The sequence below is a fragment of the Mastigoproctus giganteus genome, chromosome 11 (assembly GCF_048544385.1).
Source record: "Mastigoproctus giganteus isolate SK-2022 chromosome 11, ASM4854438v1, whole genome shotgun sequence".
Taxonomy (NCBI): domain Eukaryota; kingdom Metazoa; phylum Arthropoda; class Arachnida; order Uropygi; family Thelyphonidae; genus Mastigoproctus; species Mastigoproctus giganteus.
The window spans coordinates 82,428,493-82,449,105 of NC_143585.1; the positions used below are offsets into that span (position 1 = coordinate 82,428,493).

Sequence of the window (20,613 nt, forward strand, 5' to 3'; positions counted from 1 at the left end):
TTGAAAGAGAGAGCAGGAATTATAGAAGCCAATTCAGAAGAACAGTGCCCACGGAAGTATCTGTAGAAGAGGCATGCAGCAGAAACAGTACATCTATGAGACAGCGAGTGGAGAGACTGTTAGAGATGAGTCAATTAACCTAACTGCCCTCTTCTGAATGGAATCAAGAAGCCTGAGAGAGGTTTTGGGGGCACCATCCCAGATGTGGGAACAATATTCCATGGCAGGGCAGATTTGCAATTTATACAGAGTGAGCAGTTGTTTGGAAGAAAAGTAACGCCGAGAGCGAAAGAGAAAACCAAGTTTTTTAGATGCAGAGGAAGCAATATTTGTAATGTGCTTGTGCCAAGAGAGATTTGAAGTCAGGGTAATCCCCAAAAGAGATATATCATTTTGCCTAGAAATCAGTGTCACTAAAGATAAGCATTGGAGCAGAATAATCCTTTTTGCGAGATATAAGACAAGACAACTTGAACAAGATGATATAAGATACCATGAAGCAGTATTGGTATCTTGTACTGCCTTAGGTGCAGGCAAGTGATCTACAATGTGCACCTGAAAATACTGTTATTTTTGCATTTAATATGGCGTGCACACTTTAAGATGGAAGTTGAAACAGTGTGTTCCATTTAAAAAAAAAACTAATAGCCAGTACCAAATGCCCAACATGCTTAATATTACTCAGTTTCCTGATGTCTGAAAATATCTAATAACAAATTACATAACATAGGCATTGCAATACATTTTAGGTGTGTTCAATTATCAAGCAGCATACTGCATGACAAAAACACTTCTATTTTGCGCTAAAGAAGTGTTTATCAAAACTTCAACAAATGAACCCTTCAGTGTGAACCCTTCAGGTTACAACCTGAAGGGTTCACATATTCACTATGGCTGTATGCAAATGAAATTAAAGGCAACCAGTATTTGGTTTTTTTTTTTTTTTTTTTTTGCACTACAGTCCGCAATAGGCTGTGCAATTTTTGTGGCAATGTATGGGTTCAGATGTACAACCTCTTCACTTGTGGGGCCATGCTTTGTATACACAAAGCAAAGGCTTTATCTTGATTATCAGTGTGTCCAGATTGGGCCTAAAACATGCACTGAAAATCTGTTATCAATTTGACATTTTCTTGTAAAATAATGCCCAAACACCCATATTTTCTTGTCAAATAATGCCCAAAGTTTGATATATGTATATGATTTCTGCAGGAGCATTGGGAGGAGACTGGGAAGTTTGTAATTGGGCTTGAAACCTCCCCAGGGACCAACAAAATCTAACCAGTAAATTTGGTTACATTTTTATAACATTTATTGGTTACATATTTTACATTTTAAGTAGGAAGCCAGATTAGTGTGTCCACTAATCTGACTTCCTACTTATGTAATACATAAACATTCAAAGCTGTATGGAGATTTCTGTGGCCAGTGGGAAACTTTGCAGATATGAATTGATCTTAAAACCTTCCAAGGGACTAACAGAAAATTTGGTGAACAACTTGTCCTTATAAGTAATAACCAAACATCTGAAATATCCATTGATTTATCAATGTATATTTCAAATATCAAATAATAAACAAACATCTGAAATTACATTGAAAACTCAGTTTTATGAAAAAAATAAATAATTTTCAAAAATTTCTCTCAGTACAATATTAAAGAAATTTGGGATAGCTTGACAAATCCTTCTAAAAAACCTAAATACAAAATTTCATGTAACCCCTGTCCACTGGGAGATGAATTTTTAAATACAGAAATGGCAAATGGACAAAACAGGAATTTTATGCATTTGCAAATGCACCTAAAATGGATAAGACACTATTTTTCTCTATATAATATTGTCTCTTTTCCTATCAGATAATCAAAATGTTATGTTCAGCACTTACCGGGAACAGAAGAATGCTTGTGATGAATATCCATAATACGAGAAGTGGAAAATGAAAGACGTCGGCTGGCTCTTGCAAGAAGACCCATGTTTTGACTACCTATTATTTAAAAATTTTGGCATAAGTTAAATATAATTTTTGGTAAATCAAGTTTTTTCTCCAATAACGATATGGAGAAGCATTGATAACTAAAAGTAATTAATTTATTTTTTTAAATCAAATTTTTTTTTTTTTTTTTTTTTTAGTTTTGAGAAAACCAAGTGTCTATGTTAACATCACCTTGATTCCATCAAATCGCAAGTGTGGTGGCACTACATCGTGATGCAAATCAATCCTAATCTTGACATAGCCCTGGGTAAAACTTGCATAAAAGCAACCCAGCAACAATTATTTACAACCTGTCTATTTATCTATAACATTAATTTCCCATAGATTTTACAACCTGTCTATCTATCTATAACATTAAATTTCCCATAGATGAACAACAGTGGTATTGTAATGCCAAAATTTCTTTGATTTCTACATTGCATTTTCCCCTAGTTTTGATTTTTATTCATCAATGCTAAATGGAATTCTTAATATCTTGAGAAATTGGGCATAAAACATTTCCATGGGCTAACAACATATGATGAAAATTTTGTATTAATCCATACATTCAAAAATGTACTTCCATTTATACACAGAGATAACTCTGCATTTGCAAACATTAAAATGGCAGGAGGGGGAAGTCTTATTATTTAAATTTATTTTACAAAACTCTCCAATCATGTGTATAATTTACCACCTTCACAAATATGTTTGGACATCGCTAATAAAATAAAAAAATAAAAAATAAAAAAAATCTTGTAAACATAGGCCCAAAAAACTCTTTGCTGGCACAAAAGTTTCTTAAAATCCATGCCACTAGTCAGATATGCAGTACTCAATCTGTCTTTAATTTATTTATTTATTAATTAAATTTCATTATTAATTTATTTCATTTTTAGACAAAATTTTCAAGTATTTGAAATGTCTACCAATGAACAAGTGATTTCTGCAATTGGTGCAACTGCTGCTGGATATAGTATACCTCTACTGCTGTAATAACAATGAAAGTTCATCAAGAGATTCTGTTTTATGGCAATTCCTTTTTACATTTTTTTGGATGTAGAAAAAGCTTTGTGGATGCACTATGGAATTACCTAATACATGCTGGTTCTTCACCAGGAATTAAACAATTCTGGTTTTCTGTTAAAAAGCATCTTCTTTCTTTCCATACTCCTTCTAATTCTCATTACACTCAACTTTAAAAGCTGCATACTGCTGACGAAGGTGTTTTACCAGAAAGGGTGGCATGGCACCCCCAAGTCTGTGAATGACAGAAAAAATTATAACCGAAGTTTAAAAATGCAGATTCTATGTATATAAAATGTGAATAGAAATGCCATTTTCAGTAGTCTCATTTAATAACTTCTACACTTATCTATATAAGAGTGGAAACTTTTCCTGTAGGAATCTAGCAATTAGAATTGTAAGCAATTTCAATTTCCTCTTAATTGGAGGCAATTATAAGATTTATAGCCTCATAGTAATGTTTAAAATTGTAATTGCATCTTATCTTAGGCAATTTTACTATTATACAATTACCTATATCAGGTATAATATCCAGTGCTGCAGCCTCATTTTAGGAAGGATGTGACCCTGCTGGAGTGAGTGTAAAGAAGAGCAACAAGATTATCAGGAGCACATAAAGTTACTCATACTAAGAAAGAGTTCTGTTCTGCAAATTACAACACCTAAAAACCAGACACCTGCAAGGAGATCTAATTTAAGTGTTTAAGACTTTAAATGGATTGAGCAAACTAAATGCTGATGGCAACCTTACTCTTTCCAGATGGCACATAGAGATATAAATTTAAATTAAAAAAGGCCAATTGCAGTAAGTAGCTGCTTTGGACAATTTTCACCAACAAGAGGATTATAAATCACAATTTTCTTATCACAGAACTAGCTCAGGTAACCAATTTAAGAACTTACTGTTTCGGAGTTTTATACAGAGAATAAAATTTAAGTAACTGGCAAATATAAATGCAAGCATAACACACACACACACACACACACACACACACACACACACACACACACACACACACAGAAATAGAAAGGGTGCAAGAATATTTGCTGATGCTATCGAGGCAGTGTTAGGTGGGTCGGAAAACTGATAGCTTGGGGGGATACAAGGACTAATAGTTTAACAGTAGCCGTAGGCAGAGGTGAAGGTGATTCTTGCACAACTTCTATTAGAATAAGTAGCGACCTGGAGCGAGGGGTGTTGGGGGTTTCAGGGACGGATGTCAGTCATCGTGAAACAGGTGGATATATGGGATGTGTTAGAGTGGCTGGGAATAGGAATAGGTGCATGTATACTTGCATGTATACCAATGCTAGAAGTATAGTAAATAAATTTGATGAATTTGAAGTGTTGGTCAAGACATCAAAGGCAGATATTGTTGGGATATCAGAGACGTGGTGTCACCCAGATATAAGGAATGCCGAACTGGAATTTGGGGAGTACAATGTGTACAGAAAGGATAGACAGGATAGGAAGGGAGGAGGTGTTATGCTGTTAATAAAGAAAAATATAAAATCAAAAGAAGTGCATCTAGTTGATATAGATGAACAGTGCACTGTTGAGTCAGTTTGGTGTGACATAAGCACTGCGAAAGCAAAAATTAGAGTAGGAGTGTGTTATAGGCCTAATGACGCGAATGAGTACAATGAACAATTGTACAGAGAAATAGAGTGGGCTAGTAAATCGGAATGTCTTATAATGGGGGATTTTAACTTCCCAGATATTGACTGGAACTTGTGAGTTGGGCACTCACACACTAGTCAGACTTTTGTGGATTTATTGGATGATTGTTTTCTGCAGCAGCATGTTCGAGAGGCAACAAGAGAAAGTAATACTCTTGATCTGGTTATCAGCAGTGATCATTCATGTATTAGGAATTTGCAGATAAAAGAACCACCAGGTGGCAGTGATCACAGTATAATGGGATTTACTTAAAGATTTAATTACCATCAGGGGTAAAGGAAAGGGTTTTTGCTTCCGTAAAGGTGAGTACAGTGGTCTCCGACAGTTTTTAAATTCTGTACAGTGGGATCAACTGACGATGTTACCAACAGTAAATTCTAAGTGGGAAGCATTCAAGGAATTAATCGTGGAAGCTACTAAAAGTTTCATACCTATTAAGAAATATTGTTCAAGGTTTAGGCCTAAATGGTTGTCAAATGAACTAATGAGACTCGTAACAGAGAAGAAAAATGCATGGGATGCATATAAATTATCAAGCGACTCAGAAGCCTATGGCAGATATAAGTTAATCTGTAATCAGGTCACAAAGGAGGTTCGGCAGGCGAAGGCAGATTACGAGAAATCCTTGGCAAAAGATGCTAAGAAAAACAGCAAGGATTTCTTTACTTATATAAACTCTAAAAGGAAGGGGATGAATCTGATTGGTCCACTTGACATCGATGGTTCGACTGTTGATGATCCTGCTCGGATAGCAAACAAACTGAATGAGTATTTTGCATCTACATTCACACGTGAGGAATTATTAAGGTTTGAAAATGGCAGAAGGTTATCAAATTGTAGCAGGGTGCTTAATGATCTTGTAATAACTGAGAGCAAAGTGGAAGAGAAATTGTTGAAGTTAAACGTAAGAAAAGCACCTGGGGTGGATGGGATCTATCCAGTTATATTAAAGGAGGCGGCAAGGCAACTAAGCAAACCCTTAGCCATAATTATGAGAGCATCCTTGGACTCAGGGGAGGTTCCCACGGACTGGAGATGTGCAAATGTATCCCCAATTCACAAAGGGGGATCAAAGGGTAACACGAGTAATTACAGACCAGTTAGTTTAACTTCTGTTTCGGGTAAAATAATGGAGTCGCTGGTTAAATATGCATTTCAGGATCATCTAGACAAGACTGCAGCAATAATTCAGACACAGCATGGGTTTGTTAAGGGAAAGTCTTGTCTGATAAATTTGATAGGATATTATGATGTGGTTACAAAGGAACTGGATGCAAAAAACAATTTTGATATCATATATTTGGATTTCAGGAAAGCTTTTGACACTGTTGCGCATGGAAGACTATTGTACAAATTGGAGCAGAATGGTATTAAAGGTAAGTTGCTACAATGGATAAAAGGATGGTTAAGTGGGAGAAGACAGAGGGTGGTAATCAATGGGTGCTGCTCTTCTTGGACTAATGTTATTGTGGAGTCCCACAGGGTTCGGTGTTAGGTCCACTGTTGTTTTGTATATTTATCAATGATATTGATGAAGGTATATCAGGCTTAATGTCGAAGTTTGCAGATGATACAAAGGTTGGCAGGGTTGTTAATGACAGTAATGGCAGTCTGCTACTGCAACAGGATCTAGATAATTTGGGCAGATGGGCTAAGAAGTGGCAACTGAAGTTTAACCTTGATAAATGCAAAGTACTGCATATGGGTAGAAATAACCCCAGAGAAACGTACCAACTGTGTGGTACTACACTTAAGGTGGTAGAAAATGAAAAAGACCTGGGAGTAATTGTGCAGTCAGATATGAAGTTCTCTGAGCAATGCAGACAGGCTGCCAGGGCAGGACATGGGGTTTTGTCAATGATATATAGGAATTTTGCTAGCAGGGAAAAGGAGGTGATTATCCCTTTGTATAAGGCAATGGTCAGGCCACGCCTTGAGCACTGCGTACAGGTCTGGAGACCTCATTTTAGGAAGGATGTATATTTACTTGAGCAGGTACAGAGAAGGGCAACAAGATTGGTGAGGGGAATGAAGGGATTACCAAGAGAGGCTTAAGTTCTGCAAATTGCAGTGGCTGGAGACTAGGCACCTGCGCGGTGATCTGATTGAGGTATATAAGGCCTTGAATGGATTGAGCATGTTGAATTCTGATGGGATCCTTCCACTTGTTCAGATTACGAACCTAAGGGGGCATAAATTCAAATTAAGAAAAGACAGATGTAGAATAGATGTGCGGAAATTTGCCTTTAGCCAGCGGGTGGTTAATTGCTGGAACAAACTTCCATCTGTCATTGTGGAAGTTGATAGCTTGAATAAATTTAAGGAGGAACTGGACAGGCATTTGGAGGGAATGGTGTGATTTTTTTTTTTTTTTTGGCTGATGCTGCATAAGCTCATACATTTGCTTTCTTGCATCACATCTACTACAGTTATTCAGGTACTGCCATACACTTTCTATCACTGAAAACAAGTCTTACCCTTCAGAATATTTTGAGCCAAAGACGACAATGTATCAATTAATTCTTTCCTTATTCCTAGTAGCCCCCAACCCCAGTGTCTATGAATTTAAGATTGTCCATTGCATACTCCTTGTCTGCATAGTGCAACTACCAAATATGAATGCTTTTTGTAATAAGTGAATTTTAATTACAGATGCCCCTGTATTTTTCTTCATACTTGAGATGTGACCTGAATGACATTACATAAGGGTAGAAACAACTGAGTAAAGTGGGTTGTTTATTATAGCAGTAGGGAAGGAAAAAAAAAAAAAAAACCACTGACGAAACAAAACCTACATACACATGCTGAGAGATAAATTGAAAGGTACCAGTAATTACCTGCATCTGAAATTTTGTGGATTCCACAATCGTTTCACTTCAAAAATGAACACGGATATGTTTATATATATACAAAGGGTACTAGGAAAGTTTTGCAATATGACGCAACAATGAATCACAGGAAGCTGCTTGTTGCTGCATGTTAAGACATGTTCATACGTGCATAGTAGCCGGCGCATCATCAAAGACCCAAAACAAAGTTTGGGTCTTTGATGATGACGACACACCCGTAATTGTCAGAAAATCCCGATCTGTAAAGAAGAAAATGATAGCTGTATTTTTCAAATCGAGTGGAATTGTGGAACGTGTCGTTTTGGACACGCAGAAGACAGTCACAGCTAAGTGGTATACTGAACAATGCCTGCCTAAAGTCATTGGATCTATGAAGAACCTGCGGCCAAAGTCAAGAATGGACACCTGGTACCTCCATCACGATAATGCTGCAGTTCACCGCGCCAAAGCCTGCACCGAATATTTGACCACGACAGGACTGAAACTTCTCGAGCACCCTCCCTACAGTCCAGACCTTGCTCCCTGCGACTTTGCACTGTTCCCGCATGTGAAAATGAAGCTAAAAGGGAGGCGGTTTTCCAGTGATGAGGACCTTCTACGGGCTTGGGACAACGAGTGTGCTTTACTCCCTAGTGAAACTTGGCAGAACTGGTTTAAAGATTGGTTTCGGAGGATGGAGAGGTGTATTGAATGTAGAGGAAATTACTGTACTTTGAAAAAATTAAATAAACAAAGCTGTATTGCAAAACTTTCCTAGTACCCTTTGTACATGTTTTGTAAATACACATTAACATTAATAATGTCATACAAACGTAGTGCTATGGTTACGGAGAATGAGGTCAAGCACAGTCTGCATCACAAAAAGTGGAAAGTAAACGACCTTCAACCTTTCATGACGAAGACTGTATTTGACCTCTTTCTCTGCAATCATGAGTAGTACGTTTATATCATTATTAATATACAGTGAATTTAAAAGCTGACACGCGCACACACAGTAAAGAATAATTGTATTAAGAAGCTAATTAATCATGGGGTGGAATGTGCCTGTACAAAAAAGAAGATAACATAGCTTATGGATCAGGGACACTGCATTAGCAAAATGTACCCTACAGCCATAATGTGTACATATATATAAAGTATATTGTATGTAGAAAGTGTGAAGAAGATTTTGATTTAAACCTATTGAATATACGGTATACACTGTGGGCGATATATGGTATGAAAAAGAAAAAGAAATAGACAGAAAATTAAAGATAAGAAGTGAAAACCAAAATAAGATAACATTGTGGTGTCTTTCACAATCTCAGTGTCATCATCAGAGGTCATCTCCCGAAATTATGAAAAAGACAGCAATGTTCTTGCTTCTGTTTCCGATATGTTCTGTATGCTGTGGTGCATGTGAGCGGTTGCCACGTGTTGAGAACGAAATATTAAAAAAATTTTTTTTTTTAAATTTTGCGGTAAGAGTCTAATAGATAGATTGTGCCAATAAAAGTGGTTATGTTACGTAGTGCATACAGATGGATGACCTTACAGAAGCAAGTGAAAAGAATTGAAAAAACTGAAAAAACTAAAGTAATGAATATCGGAATATGCATGAAGAAAGGGACTTACCGTTACTTTGTAAAACTGACCAAATGACCAAGATGGCGCCGTGCCGGTATATTTATGTGTGGGTACACTAGCGGCTCCTAGCGTTAGGTGTGAAAAAAAAAATTTTTATAATTATGGTATGGTAGTCGGTATAGATTGAAATGAAATAAGTGGTGATGAACACAGTTAAATACATGATGTTCAAACTGCCCAGGATAGTTGAGAAATATAATAGCTTACAAAGTAGCAGTGAAAAGGCAAAAAATAGATTGGGTAAAGTAAGAAGGTAGTGACCCGCATATTGCGTTCGGTAGATTAATGGCTCACAGGACATAAGTAGTGGCTAGTAAAGCAGAAAGATGAATGAAGTAGAGATAAGTAGTTGGGGTCGGGTAGTTCGGGGTTGCAAACCCGTTCCTATAGTTAGGACCCTGAACGAAGGTCTGGGAGTGAGTGCATCATGTATTTAAGGTCAGTTGTGTGAAAAATATATGGTAGATATACCTGCTGTATAGCAAACTGCATTATAACGCAGTTTGCTTTACGCTGATTCGCTATAATGCTGTTCTTATATTATAACCCATATCTGACTATAACGCTGTCACAGATCACTATAACACTCTTTTACAGATTGCATTTTTGGCATATTTAACAAAATTGTTTCATTTGATGGAGTCGATAGCTTGAAAATGAATATAAAAATACGGTTAAAACGTTTCCCACGCCGACTTGAGAAATTTTCCCACGCTCAGTGAAATTTTCTCGCACGCTAATTTAATTGCAGTACAGTGACTTGTTACGTAGTTCCGAGATCAACATTTTAAAAAATGATCAGTTATATCGCTTGTAATATTTGCGTTATATGCATTTATCCGAAGTATAGTCATCACTCAGTACAGTATTATACATGGTGTGTAACGGACAGTTTACTTGAACATTGTATCATAATTAATGCAACCAATGCAGTTATATTTTAGAAGAGTTAATAATGGCCGATAAGAATGAAAAAGCAACATCTGAGCGCAGTACGAAGACTATAAATGTAAGAAAAAGACTGAATTTGAAAATTAAATTAGACATTTTGAAGCAAATCCATTCCCGTCAACGACAAGCGGATGTGCACCATAATTTAGGACTTGCAAGTTTAACTGTAAGAACAATTATAAAAAAATAAAATAAATAAAGAATTAATTTTAGCAGCGAGAAAGATAGCTGTTCCACTGCAAGCAACTAGGGCTAGGCCGGCTATTAGGATTGAAATGGAAAAGACTAACTAATTTTATTGAAGATAATGTCCAATGCAGAATTCAGTTAAGTTAAATATTATAACAGAGAGAGAGAGAGAGAGAGATTAGCCAATATGATGATCTGAAGAAAACTCACCTAAAAAAAAAAGAAAAAAAAGTGGAACCATTTAAAAAGTGGTAAGGGCTGGTTGAATAGATTTAAAATCTAGGGAGAAGCCGCAAGTGCAGATCAAGGAGCCGAAACTTTCAAAAAAGAACTTGTTAAAATTATTGAAGAGGAGTATTGTGTGTTATACTTCTCAACAATTTTATAACATAGATGAAGCAGGACTTTTGTGGAAACGAATGCCTAAAAGAAGTTTCATATTGAAAGAAGCTAAAAACGTGCCAAGTTTCAAAGCGGCGAAGGATCGGGTGACTTTGTTGGGTGGTAACGCTGCGGGGGGATTTAAAATTAATACCCATTTTAGTTTAATTGATTTTAAATCAATTAAAATCAATTATATTCATGATTTTAATTGGAATTTTAAATTTAATTTTGATACGTAAATAGTTACCACATAATTATATACGTATGTAATGCAGTTCTAGATGAGCAGAAAACCCACTACACTATTATTATGGGGGACTTCAATGCTAAGGTTGGAAAAAGGCAAAACAGCGCAGAAAGAGGAACTATAGGAAATTTTGGAATTGGTGAAAGAAATAAAAGAGGTGAAAGACTTGTGGAATTTGCAGAATCTCAAGGACTGTCAGTAATGAACACTTTTTTCAAGAAAAGGGTGAACAGAAAGTGGACATGGAAGAGTCCAAATGGATTAACAACTAATGAAATCGACTTCATCCTCACTAACAGAAGATATATTGTGAATGATGTTACCGTCCTGAATAAGGTAAATGTTGGAAGTGATCACAGAATGGTAAGATGTACACTTGATATAGATGTAGGAAAGGAAAGGAAAAAACTGACTCGAGTAAATAATACAAAGGTCTTTGAGATAACAGAGGAGGAGGAGAAAAAGCAGTATGTACTGGAACTTAAAAACAAGTTTGAGCTTCTGCAGACTGCTCAGGACCAAGATATCGACGAGGAATATTACAACTTTCTGAAAGTGATAAAGCCCAAGAAACCTATAGGGAAACAGAAATCCAAAGAAGAAAAAATTAGTCAAGAAACACTTGTCATGATGAACCGAAGACGACAAATGAAGAGCAAGAAAAACACTGACAGGGAGAAAATTGAGTATACTGAGTTATGCAAAGCCATTAGAAAGAGACTCAGAGAGGACATAAGATTTAACACAAGAAAAGTAGAACAAGCATTAAGGGAAAACAAAGGATTTAAATCAGAAGCCATGAGCAGTAATACAGAAAGACAAATGATACTGAAACTGAAGAATAGCGATAGTGTACTTATAAACAGCAGAGAAAACAATTCAAATAGCAGAAGACTACTATAGAGAATTATACAAGGAGCGAGGGAATGATACCAGCAGTGGGGAAGATGGATTGCAAAGTAGCAACACATATGACATACCCGATATTCTTCCTGATGAGATAGAACATGCATTGAAAAAAATGAAGAATCGGAAAGCCCCGGGGGAAGATGAAGTTACTATGAGTTGTTAAAATTGGGAGGAAGAGACATAACACAAAAACTGGCAAGGCTCTTCACAAAGTGCATTAGAAAAGGTGTGACGCCTAAGCAGTGGAATAATGCAATCATAGTTTTGCTGCATAAGAAAGGAGATAAATCAGAAATTGGAAATTATAGACCAATTAGCTTGTTATCCCACATCTACAAGTTGTTCACAAGGGTCATTACTAACAGATTAGAAAGAATACTTGATGAGAATCAACCGAAAGAGCAAGCTGGCTTTAGGACAGGATTCTCAACTATGGATCACCTTCACGTAATATCACAGCTAATGGAGAAAGCAAATGAATATAAAACACCATTATACCTGGCATTTGTGGATTATGAAAAGGCATTTGACTCCATACAGCATAAAGCAATGTTTTGGGCACTGGAAAGACAAGGCATAGATACCCCATATATTATGATTTTGAAGAAAATATATGAGAGTGCTACCTCCTTTATTAGACTAGACAAAGACAGTAGCAAATTTAAAATCGATAAAGGAGTTCGACAAAAAGACACAATATCTCCGAAGCTGTTTACTGCTGCCCTTGAGGAAGCTTTCAGAAGATTAGACTGGTCACAGAAAGGAGTCAATGTGAACGGAGAGTACCTAAACCATTTACGATTTGCAGATGACATTGTGGTTATAAGCCACGATCCCAAAGAATTAGAGGAAAATCTTAATCAGTTATGCACAGTTAGTAAGGATTTTGGACTAAAGATGAATATGGCTAAAAAAAAAGCAATGATGAACAAGTATGCCACGGAAAGGGAAATAATGATTGAAGGAGCAGTAATTGAAAAGGTGGAGTCATATACTGATCTGGGACAAGTTATTAGCTGTAATAATGATAAATGGCTGGAAGTCAAGAGAAGAATAAATTTTGGATGGATAGCATTCAGGAAATATAGTCACATACTGAAGAGCAATATCCCAGTTTGTCTGAAACGTAAAATAATGAATCAATGTATACTCCCAACCATGACTTATGGAAGTGAAACTTGGGCACTCACCAAAAGAATGGAAGAGAAGCTGAGAACTACACAGCGAAGAATGAAACAAGTTATACAGGGAATCAGACTGTTAGATAAGAAGAGAAACACATGGATTAGGCAACAAACTCAAGTAAAGGACATTCTTATCAAAACTAAAGAACTAAAATGGTCTTGGGCAGGACACATAGCTCGAAGACATGACAGATGGACTAAGAAAATAACAGAATGGTACCCAAGAGGAGCTAGAAGAAAACCTGGAAGACAAAGGCGGAGATGAATAGATGAAATTCATGAGTTTTTGGGTAGTAAATGGATGGCCAATGCTCAAAACAGAAGGAACTGGAAAGTTGCTGGAGAGGCCTTCACCTGCAGTGGATTGAAAATGGCTGATGATGATGATGATGTAATGCAGAATATTTTATATGTACAAATATTTGAATATTAAATATTTTGACCGACATTTGTGCATCTTTTCACTACCGTTTATTATTGATTAGGAAATATCCTATGGCACCGACCGCAACTTACAAATACATATGTTACCTTATGGGAATGCGGAGCTCGCTTAGCGCGGATTCACTTAGCGCTCTGTTTTTCCGGAACGAATTATCAGCGTTAAGCGGGGGTCACCTGTATAATGAAATGAAAGTAAAAATAAAATATAATTAAATTATATACATGTTTAATACACTATTAGCCAACTGGTGGGTACAAGTTTTCTAGGCTGTAAGACACCACAGAGGCCTAGTGCATTGCATAAACATTATTTACATACTTTGTATGTGGTTTTTTTTTGTTATTAATTAATGATTATGCTCTTTATTTTGATGTCCCGTAGTTTTTTTATGCTTCACGATGTTAAGGGTTTTACAGAAGTGGTAGTGAAGATATAATGTACGAGAATGGTTGTTTATTAGTTTTTTGTATAGCATCTTGATGTTATCGATAGTTTTTTTCCTTATTGCTGCAGATGGCTGCTATTCTGATGCTTTGTGCTAGTATAACATTGGCATGCACTATAGAAATATTAGAATGCCACCGTGAGAGGTTGACTATATCAAAATTTAATGCATCACATTTGCTGTACAAGTTGATGGTAGCTTTGTTGTTTATTAATGTAATTTCAAGATCTAGGAAATAGGCTGTAGTATCATTGTTGTTTGTTTTTTCTAGTTTGAGTTCATTGGGGTATAAGTGTCCATAATCCTTGATGAAATTAGGGCAGTTAATAACTATGAGGTCATCTATATATCTGAAGAGGTTTGTCAGGTGTCTTCGTAGCCAGGTGGGAAGGAGCAGTAGTACATAGCACACTCTTCTTGATTAGACCAGGGTTCCAGCCCATGACCACCAAATACGGGAGATGCGGAAAGGGCAGGGAATGACCACCGCATATTCCCGGAGCAATATGGCCTTAGTTGCTAATGCTCCTTAAAAAAAAAAGGTTAAGGTTCTGTGGAAATGAGTTTTCAGACCAATATAGATATAAGTTAGCTATTATGCATGAAGCAGGACTTCTCGTGGGTGTTCTATTAGTTTGTTGATATACTGTTTTGCCATCGTATACAAAGTTATTGGAGATACGTAAGTTCAATAAGTTGTTCCAGTAATTGTATTGCAGGTTATATTCTCTCTATATTTTGCATATAGATCTTTGAGTACTGTTTTTAGTTTGGTTTGGTTAATACTTGTAAATAAGCTGTGGAAGTCAAAAGTTTGTATACTGGTAACATTATTATTCTGTAAGGATTTTAATACTGGTAGGTTGTTGCCTATGATTCTGTTATTTTGTATGATGTTTAACAGGGGTTGCAGTAGCTGTTCAAGTGTTCTGTCCGGTTTGTGTACATAACTATTCTGTTTGTGTACATAGCAATTACAGTTTGCCATATGTATATGGCAAGCTGTAATTGCTAATGTTCAGTTTTAATTTTTTGTTGAAGGCTGTAAGTTTCTTTGTAATAATATTGCAGGAACTGGATATAGGTTTGTATGTGTTGCTGGAGTTAAGTTCAGTTCTCAAGGTGTGTGCATAAAATGTTTTGCAAATAAAGGCATAGTTGTTTGATGCTTCATCCACTGGTGTAATGATGAAGTCTTTATGTATATCTAGCAGTTTTTGTTTTAGTTTAGCTGGGTTATAATAGTTGAATTTGTACGGGCTATATTTATTTGAACTTAGTGAAGTAAATTTATGCTTTAACAGAGGGAATATATTGCTAATCCACATGTGGTATGCCTCTATAGGTGTGCTATGTTTATGTGCTAGTCGAAAGCAGTAGTTTAATAGGTCTTCATATAGCTGTTTCTTGAAAGCAGTTAGATTTATTTTGTTACATGGTCTGAATTTGAATCTTTGTGCTAGTATATATCTGAGCGCTGGGTCTGCAACGATGTTTAAATTTCCTGTGATGATGTGCCCATGGTCAGGATCAATATATTGTTGCATATTACTATGTTTGCATATGCAGTCATTAATGTCTGTGTTATAGGATATTAAATTGGTTGCTATGGATTTGTAGTTGCAGGCTAATATTCCAAATGGTTTCTTATATTTTATCTAACTTTTATGTTGTTTTGGCTATCGTTAGGAAGCAAATCATTATGATGATTTATATATTTATTAATGTGATGTTATCCATTATTTTACTTTGGAAATTTAAGATTATGATTGATTCTTTTGTACCCATTTTAATGTGCAGGTTTTTTAGATTGAATTTACAGATATTGTCTGTTATGTGAAAGTTGTTTGGACTTAAGTTGAATGTGTGTATGAACCTGTGCAGTGCTTTCAGTATACTGTGTTTAGTGCTGAAAAGTAAGTTATGTATATATTGTACATTGTTATTTTTGTCCCAGTCTTGAAGGGTTGCATCAAAATTGCCTAAATTCGGCTTATTTCTTAGCTTTTTTAGAACGTTTATGTGGTTTGCTGTAGAACTTAATTATATTGAATTTGTCATATATACAACAGTCTGCTATGTTATTAGTAATAATTTTATGGTTGAATTTATTATTCAGACCATATAGGTATAGGGTTTTTAATTTTAACATAAATAGTTCTTCTTTCTTAGTTCTAATGTCTGTGTTATTATGTGCGCTAGTATGGATATGTATATATTGATGAAGCTGTGTGTTTGAAAGTGCATATATTCTATATTATTACTGTGTCTATATTTGTAGTTTATTACTTGTTTGTCCAACGTATTTTAAATTACAAGTTTTGCATGTTATTAGGTATATAACGTTATTTGTTATGTGTTGCGGGTGCATGTGAGGACATGTTAAACAGTTTATTTTTACATGTGTTGTATTTAAGGTTATAGATCCCATGTTTATCCAAGTTAGAAGCATTAAATGCTGTGGTGCTCTGTTCTGTATGTGTAAATTGTGTATGTATAGTGATAGATTGATTGTTGCGGGGTACTGGGGTACTAGGTGGCGCGAGCACGGCCTGGACAATGCTTAGGATAATAGTAAAGAATAATTGTATTAAGAAGCTAATTAATCATGGGGGTGGAATGTGCCTGTAAGAAAAAGAAGATAATATATTATCTCCTTTTTCACTACCATATATTTTTCACACAACTGACCTTAAATACATGATGCACTCACTCCCAGACCTTCATTCAGGGTTCTAACTATAGGAACGGGTTTGCAAACCCGAACTACCCCGAGCCCAACTACTTATCTCTACTTCATTCATCTTTCTGCTTTACTAGCCACTACTTCTTATGTCCTGTGAGCCATTAGTCTACCGAATGCAATATGCGGGACACTACCTTCTTACTTTACCCAATCTATTTTTCGCCTTAAAGTTTAGCTGCTTTTCACTGCTACTTTGTAAGCTATTATATTTCTCAACTATCCTGAGCAGTTTGGACATCATGTATTTAACTGCATTCATCACCACTTATTTCATTTCAATCTATACAGACACCATACCATAATCATTAAATTTTTTTTTCACACCTAACGCTAAGAGCCACTAGTAAAACCACACATAAATATACAGGCACGCCGCCATCTTGGTCATTTGGTCAGTTTTACAAAGTAACGGTAAGTCCCTTTCTTTCTGCCTATTCCGATATTCATTACTTTAGTTTTTTCAGTTTTTTCCAATTCTTTTCACTTGCTTCTGTAAGGTCATCCATGTTCTGTATGCACTACGTAACTTAACCGCTTTTATTGGCACAATCTATTAGACTTACAGAAAATTTTAAAAATTTTAAATAAAAAAAAAAAAAAAATTTTAATATTTCGTTCTCAACACGTGGCAACCGCTCACGGGCACCACAGCATACAGAACATATCGGAAACAGAAGCACCATTGCTGTCTTTTTCATAATTTCAGTGGATGACCTCTGATGACACTGAGATTGTGAAAGACACCGCAATGTTATCTTATTTTGGTCACCTTTTCACTTCTTATCTTTAATTTCCTGTCTATTTCTTCTTCATACCATATATCGCTCATAGTGTATACCATATATTCAATAGGTTTAAATCAAAATCTTCTTCACATTTTCTACATACAATATACTTATATACATATATATATATATATGTATTCATCTCCTAAGAAGTGAAACAGTGATGGAATCCAGGAAATGTTAGTTTCCTGGATTATTACAAGTAATTACTAATACCTATCAGTATGTGTCAGCATAGGCACCTATATGCAGATATAGGTTTTGCTGTATCAACACCAGTTTTCTAATACTATAACAAATAATCTGCCGCCATTGTTTTCATATTAATATAGCAGATACTGGAAGTTTCTACATAGCTTGTAGCAGTGCAATCAGTATCAAAAGAGGATTATAAACTATAATTTATAGTGCTACTTACGTGTTTAATAATTTAACTTTATCACAGTCCGAAACATATGACATTAATATTCGTAGAGCTTTAAGTATCAGTGATTTGGTGTAGATATAGAACCACAAAAAGCTCGCTTGTTGTTTGTTTGTCATTTGGTTTTTAGGAGCATTAGCAACCAAGGCCATATTGCTCCAGGATATGCGGTGGTCATTCCCTGACCTTTCCACATCCTCTGTATTTGGTGGTGGTGGCGGGTTTGAACCCCAGTCTAATCAAGAAGCGTGTGCTACGCACTGCTGTTCCTTCCCACTTGGCTACGGAGGCGCCTCAAAAAGCTCGTGTGAGAGTTCGAATCACAGTAGATTGGCAGTAGATAGATTATCTATTGTAACTACTTAAGAATTTACAAGCATAATACATATAACTTAAACTTGATAAGATACAGAATTCGTATAATGCTAACTTGGTAGGAGATACAAAATACATATACCGTAAGCTCGATACTGAAAAATATAAATAGTATTATTACTACATTGAGATATGTTTAGTGTAGTATTTTTAATTGTGTTGAAATTGAATCAAAATCATGCCTCAGACCATAGCAGCTAAGCAAAAGGCTCAAGGTAGTGGGAATGCTGTGGCTTGGGGGAGAACTGAGGGTGGGTAGGGGGTTGTCCTCTGAATCACTGCCTTTAGAAACTTACTGCTTGTTTGATGATTGTGGAGCTATCAGGAACAAGATATAAAATAAATTCAATATTTTCAATTAAATTCCCAGAGTATTCTGGGACGACCAAATGGTCAGAGGAGTTCACAATATAGACAGAATACAAGAAACAGCATCATATTAAGCAGTCACAGGCTTGAATCCCGGCCATTCAAGGCACATGAATGGTGGAAAGACAGTTGCAGTACAGATGTCTAAAGGGTCTTCCCATTCGCTATAGAATAGTACAATACAATCCAGCTACGGTTAGAAAAGGTGGAAATACCCAACGTCGGATCTGGGCTGCAATTGTCATCTTAGATCCAAGTCTCACAGTTACAAGAATTCCCAGTCTCTGCTCCACCCATGCTGTCTGTGTGTGTTTGGAGAGCCAGTTTGGCCAAGTCTACGCTATCTCATTATACTGTCAATGCTCCCAATACAGACTCTATACAACCCGCGAGCTGACCACTTGGCTACGGCAGCCTATGATACTGCCAAGGGGGATTTCTTTGTGTGTGCTTGATGTAAGGAGTGTGAGAATGTTAGGTGCCAACTCATCACTGTTATGGGCCCTTATTAGAGCTTGAAGAACAGGGTGGAAGCCCTCTATGAATTTAAATTGTAGGCCCATCAAACTCTCAGCTGCCTACATCAATGCTAGAGCTTGCACTTGATCATCAGGCAACAGCAGCAATCCCCTAGGCAGAATGCATTGGTCCCACAGGAACTAGTAGTTGTCAGCGACTCTGTCAGGTAAATGTAAAATATATTGTGCAAAAAAGGATAGCTGGAATACGACCAGGGTGTGTTTGCTAGAAACAAAAGTTGATGATGTTGTAGGGCAGATATCTTTTAAGGGCACCGAAGGTGACATTGCTGTACACAGTGGCACTAATGACATTAAGAGTAGGAGATCTGTGGACTTACTTAACAAGTACAGGTCGATGGTGAAAAAAAAGTCGAGTTAGGATTAAATTTGAAACTGTTTGCAATTCTGCCCAGGCACGATAGAAGGGAGTATATGATAAGAGTCTTGTCAATAAAGTTGCCCCTGGAGAGATTATGCAAGGCTTATGGGGTAGAATTTTTCTACCCCATGGGGATTTATTAGGCACATTGGAAGAGTAAGAAGAGCTGCATGTAAACTTGCATGTACACCAATGCTAGGAGTATGGTAAATAAATTTGATGAATTTGAAGTACTGGTCAAAACATCAAAGGCGGATATTGTTGGGATATCAAAGATGTGGTGCCACATGGATATAAGGAATGCAGAATTTGAATTTGGGGAGTACAATGTGTACAGAAAGGGAAGAGGGGTTATGCTGTTAATTAGGAAACACGCAAAATCTAAGGTAGTGCACCCAGTTGAGATGGGTGGCTAGAACAACGTTGAGTCAGTTTGGAGTGACATAAGTATTGGGAAAGCTAATGACTCTGATGAGTACAATGTACAACTGTACAGAGAAATAGAGTGAGCCAGTAAATCAGAATGTCTTATAATGGGAGATTTTAACTTTCCAGATATTGACTGGTACTTGTGGGTTTGTCACTTGCTACTAGCAAGACTTTTGTGAATTTACTGGATAATTGTTTTCTACATCAGCATGTGCAAATCCATATACAGTTATACTCTTGATCTGATTATTAGCATTGATTATTCATGCATTAAGAATCTGTAGATAAAAGAACCACTAGGGGGCAGTAATCAGCATACTGATGTGAAATTTACTTAAAGATGTAACTACCATCAGGAGTAAAGTGAAGTGGTTCTTGCTTTTGAAAAGGTGACTGTGGTGATCTCAGACAGTTTTTAAATTCTATACAGTGGGACCAACTGATGTGTTACCAACAGCGAATTCTAAATAGGAAGCATTCAGGAAATTAATCTTGAAAGCTACTAGGCTTTTCATACCAACTAAGAAATACTGTTCAAAGTTTAGGCCTAAATGGATGTCAGATAAACTAATCAGACTTGTGGCAGAGAAGAAACCTGAATGAAATGCATATAAATGAACAGGTTACACAAAAGCCTATGGTAGATATAAACTAGTCTGTAATCCAGTCACAAAGG

General features: G+C 36.3%; 1 protein-coding gene across 1 annotated transcript in view; it reads right to left on the reverse strand.

Annotated features, from left to right (window-relative positions):
• LOC150078195 (cyclin-dependent kinase 17-like) overlaps positions 1–20,613 on the reverse strand; it is a 251,117-nt gene that overhangs the window by 184,331 nt on the left and 46,173 nt on the right. Inside the window, exon 3 of the mRNA XM_090385304.1 lies at positions 1,887–1,985. Coding sequence (XP_090241430.1) covers positions 1,887–1,985 — 99 coding nt within the window. The remainder of the gene's footprint in view (positions 1–1,886; positions 1,986–20,613) is intronic.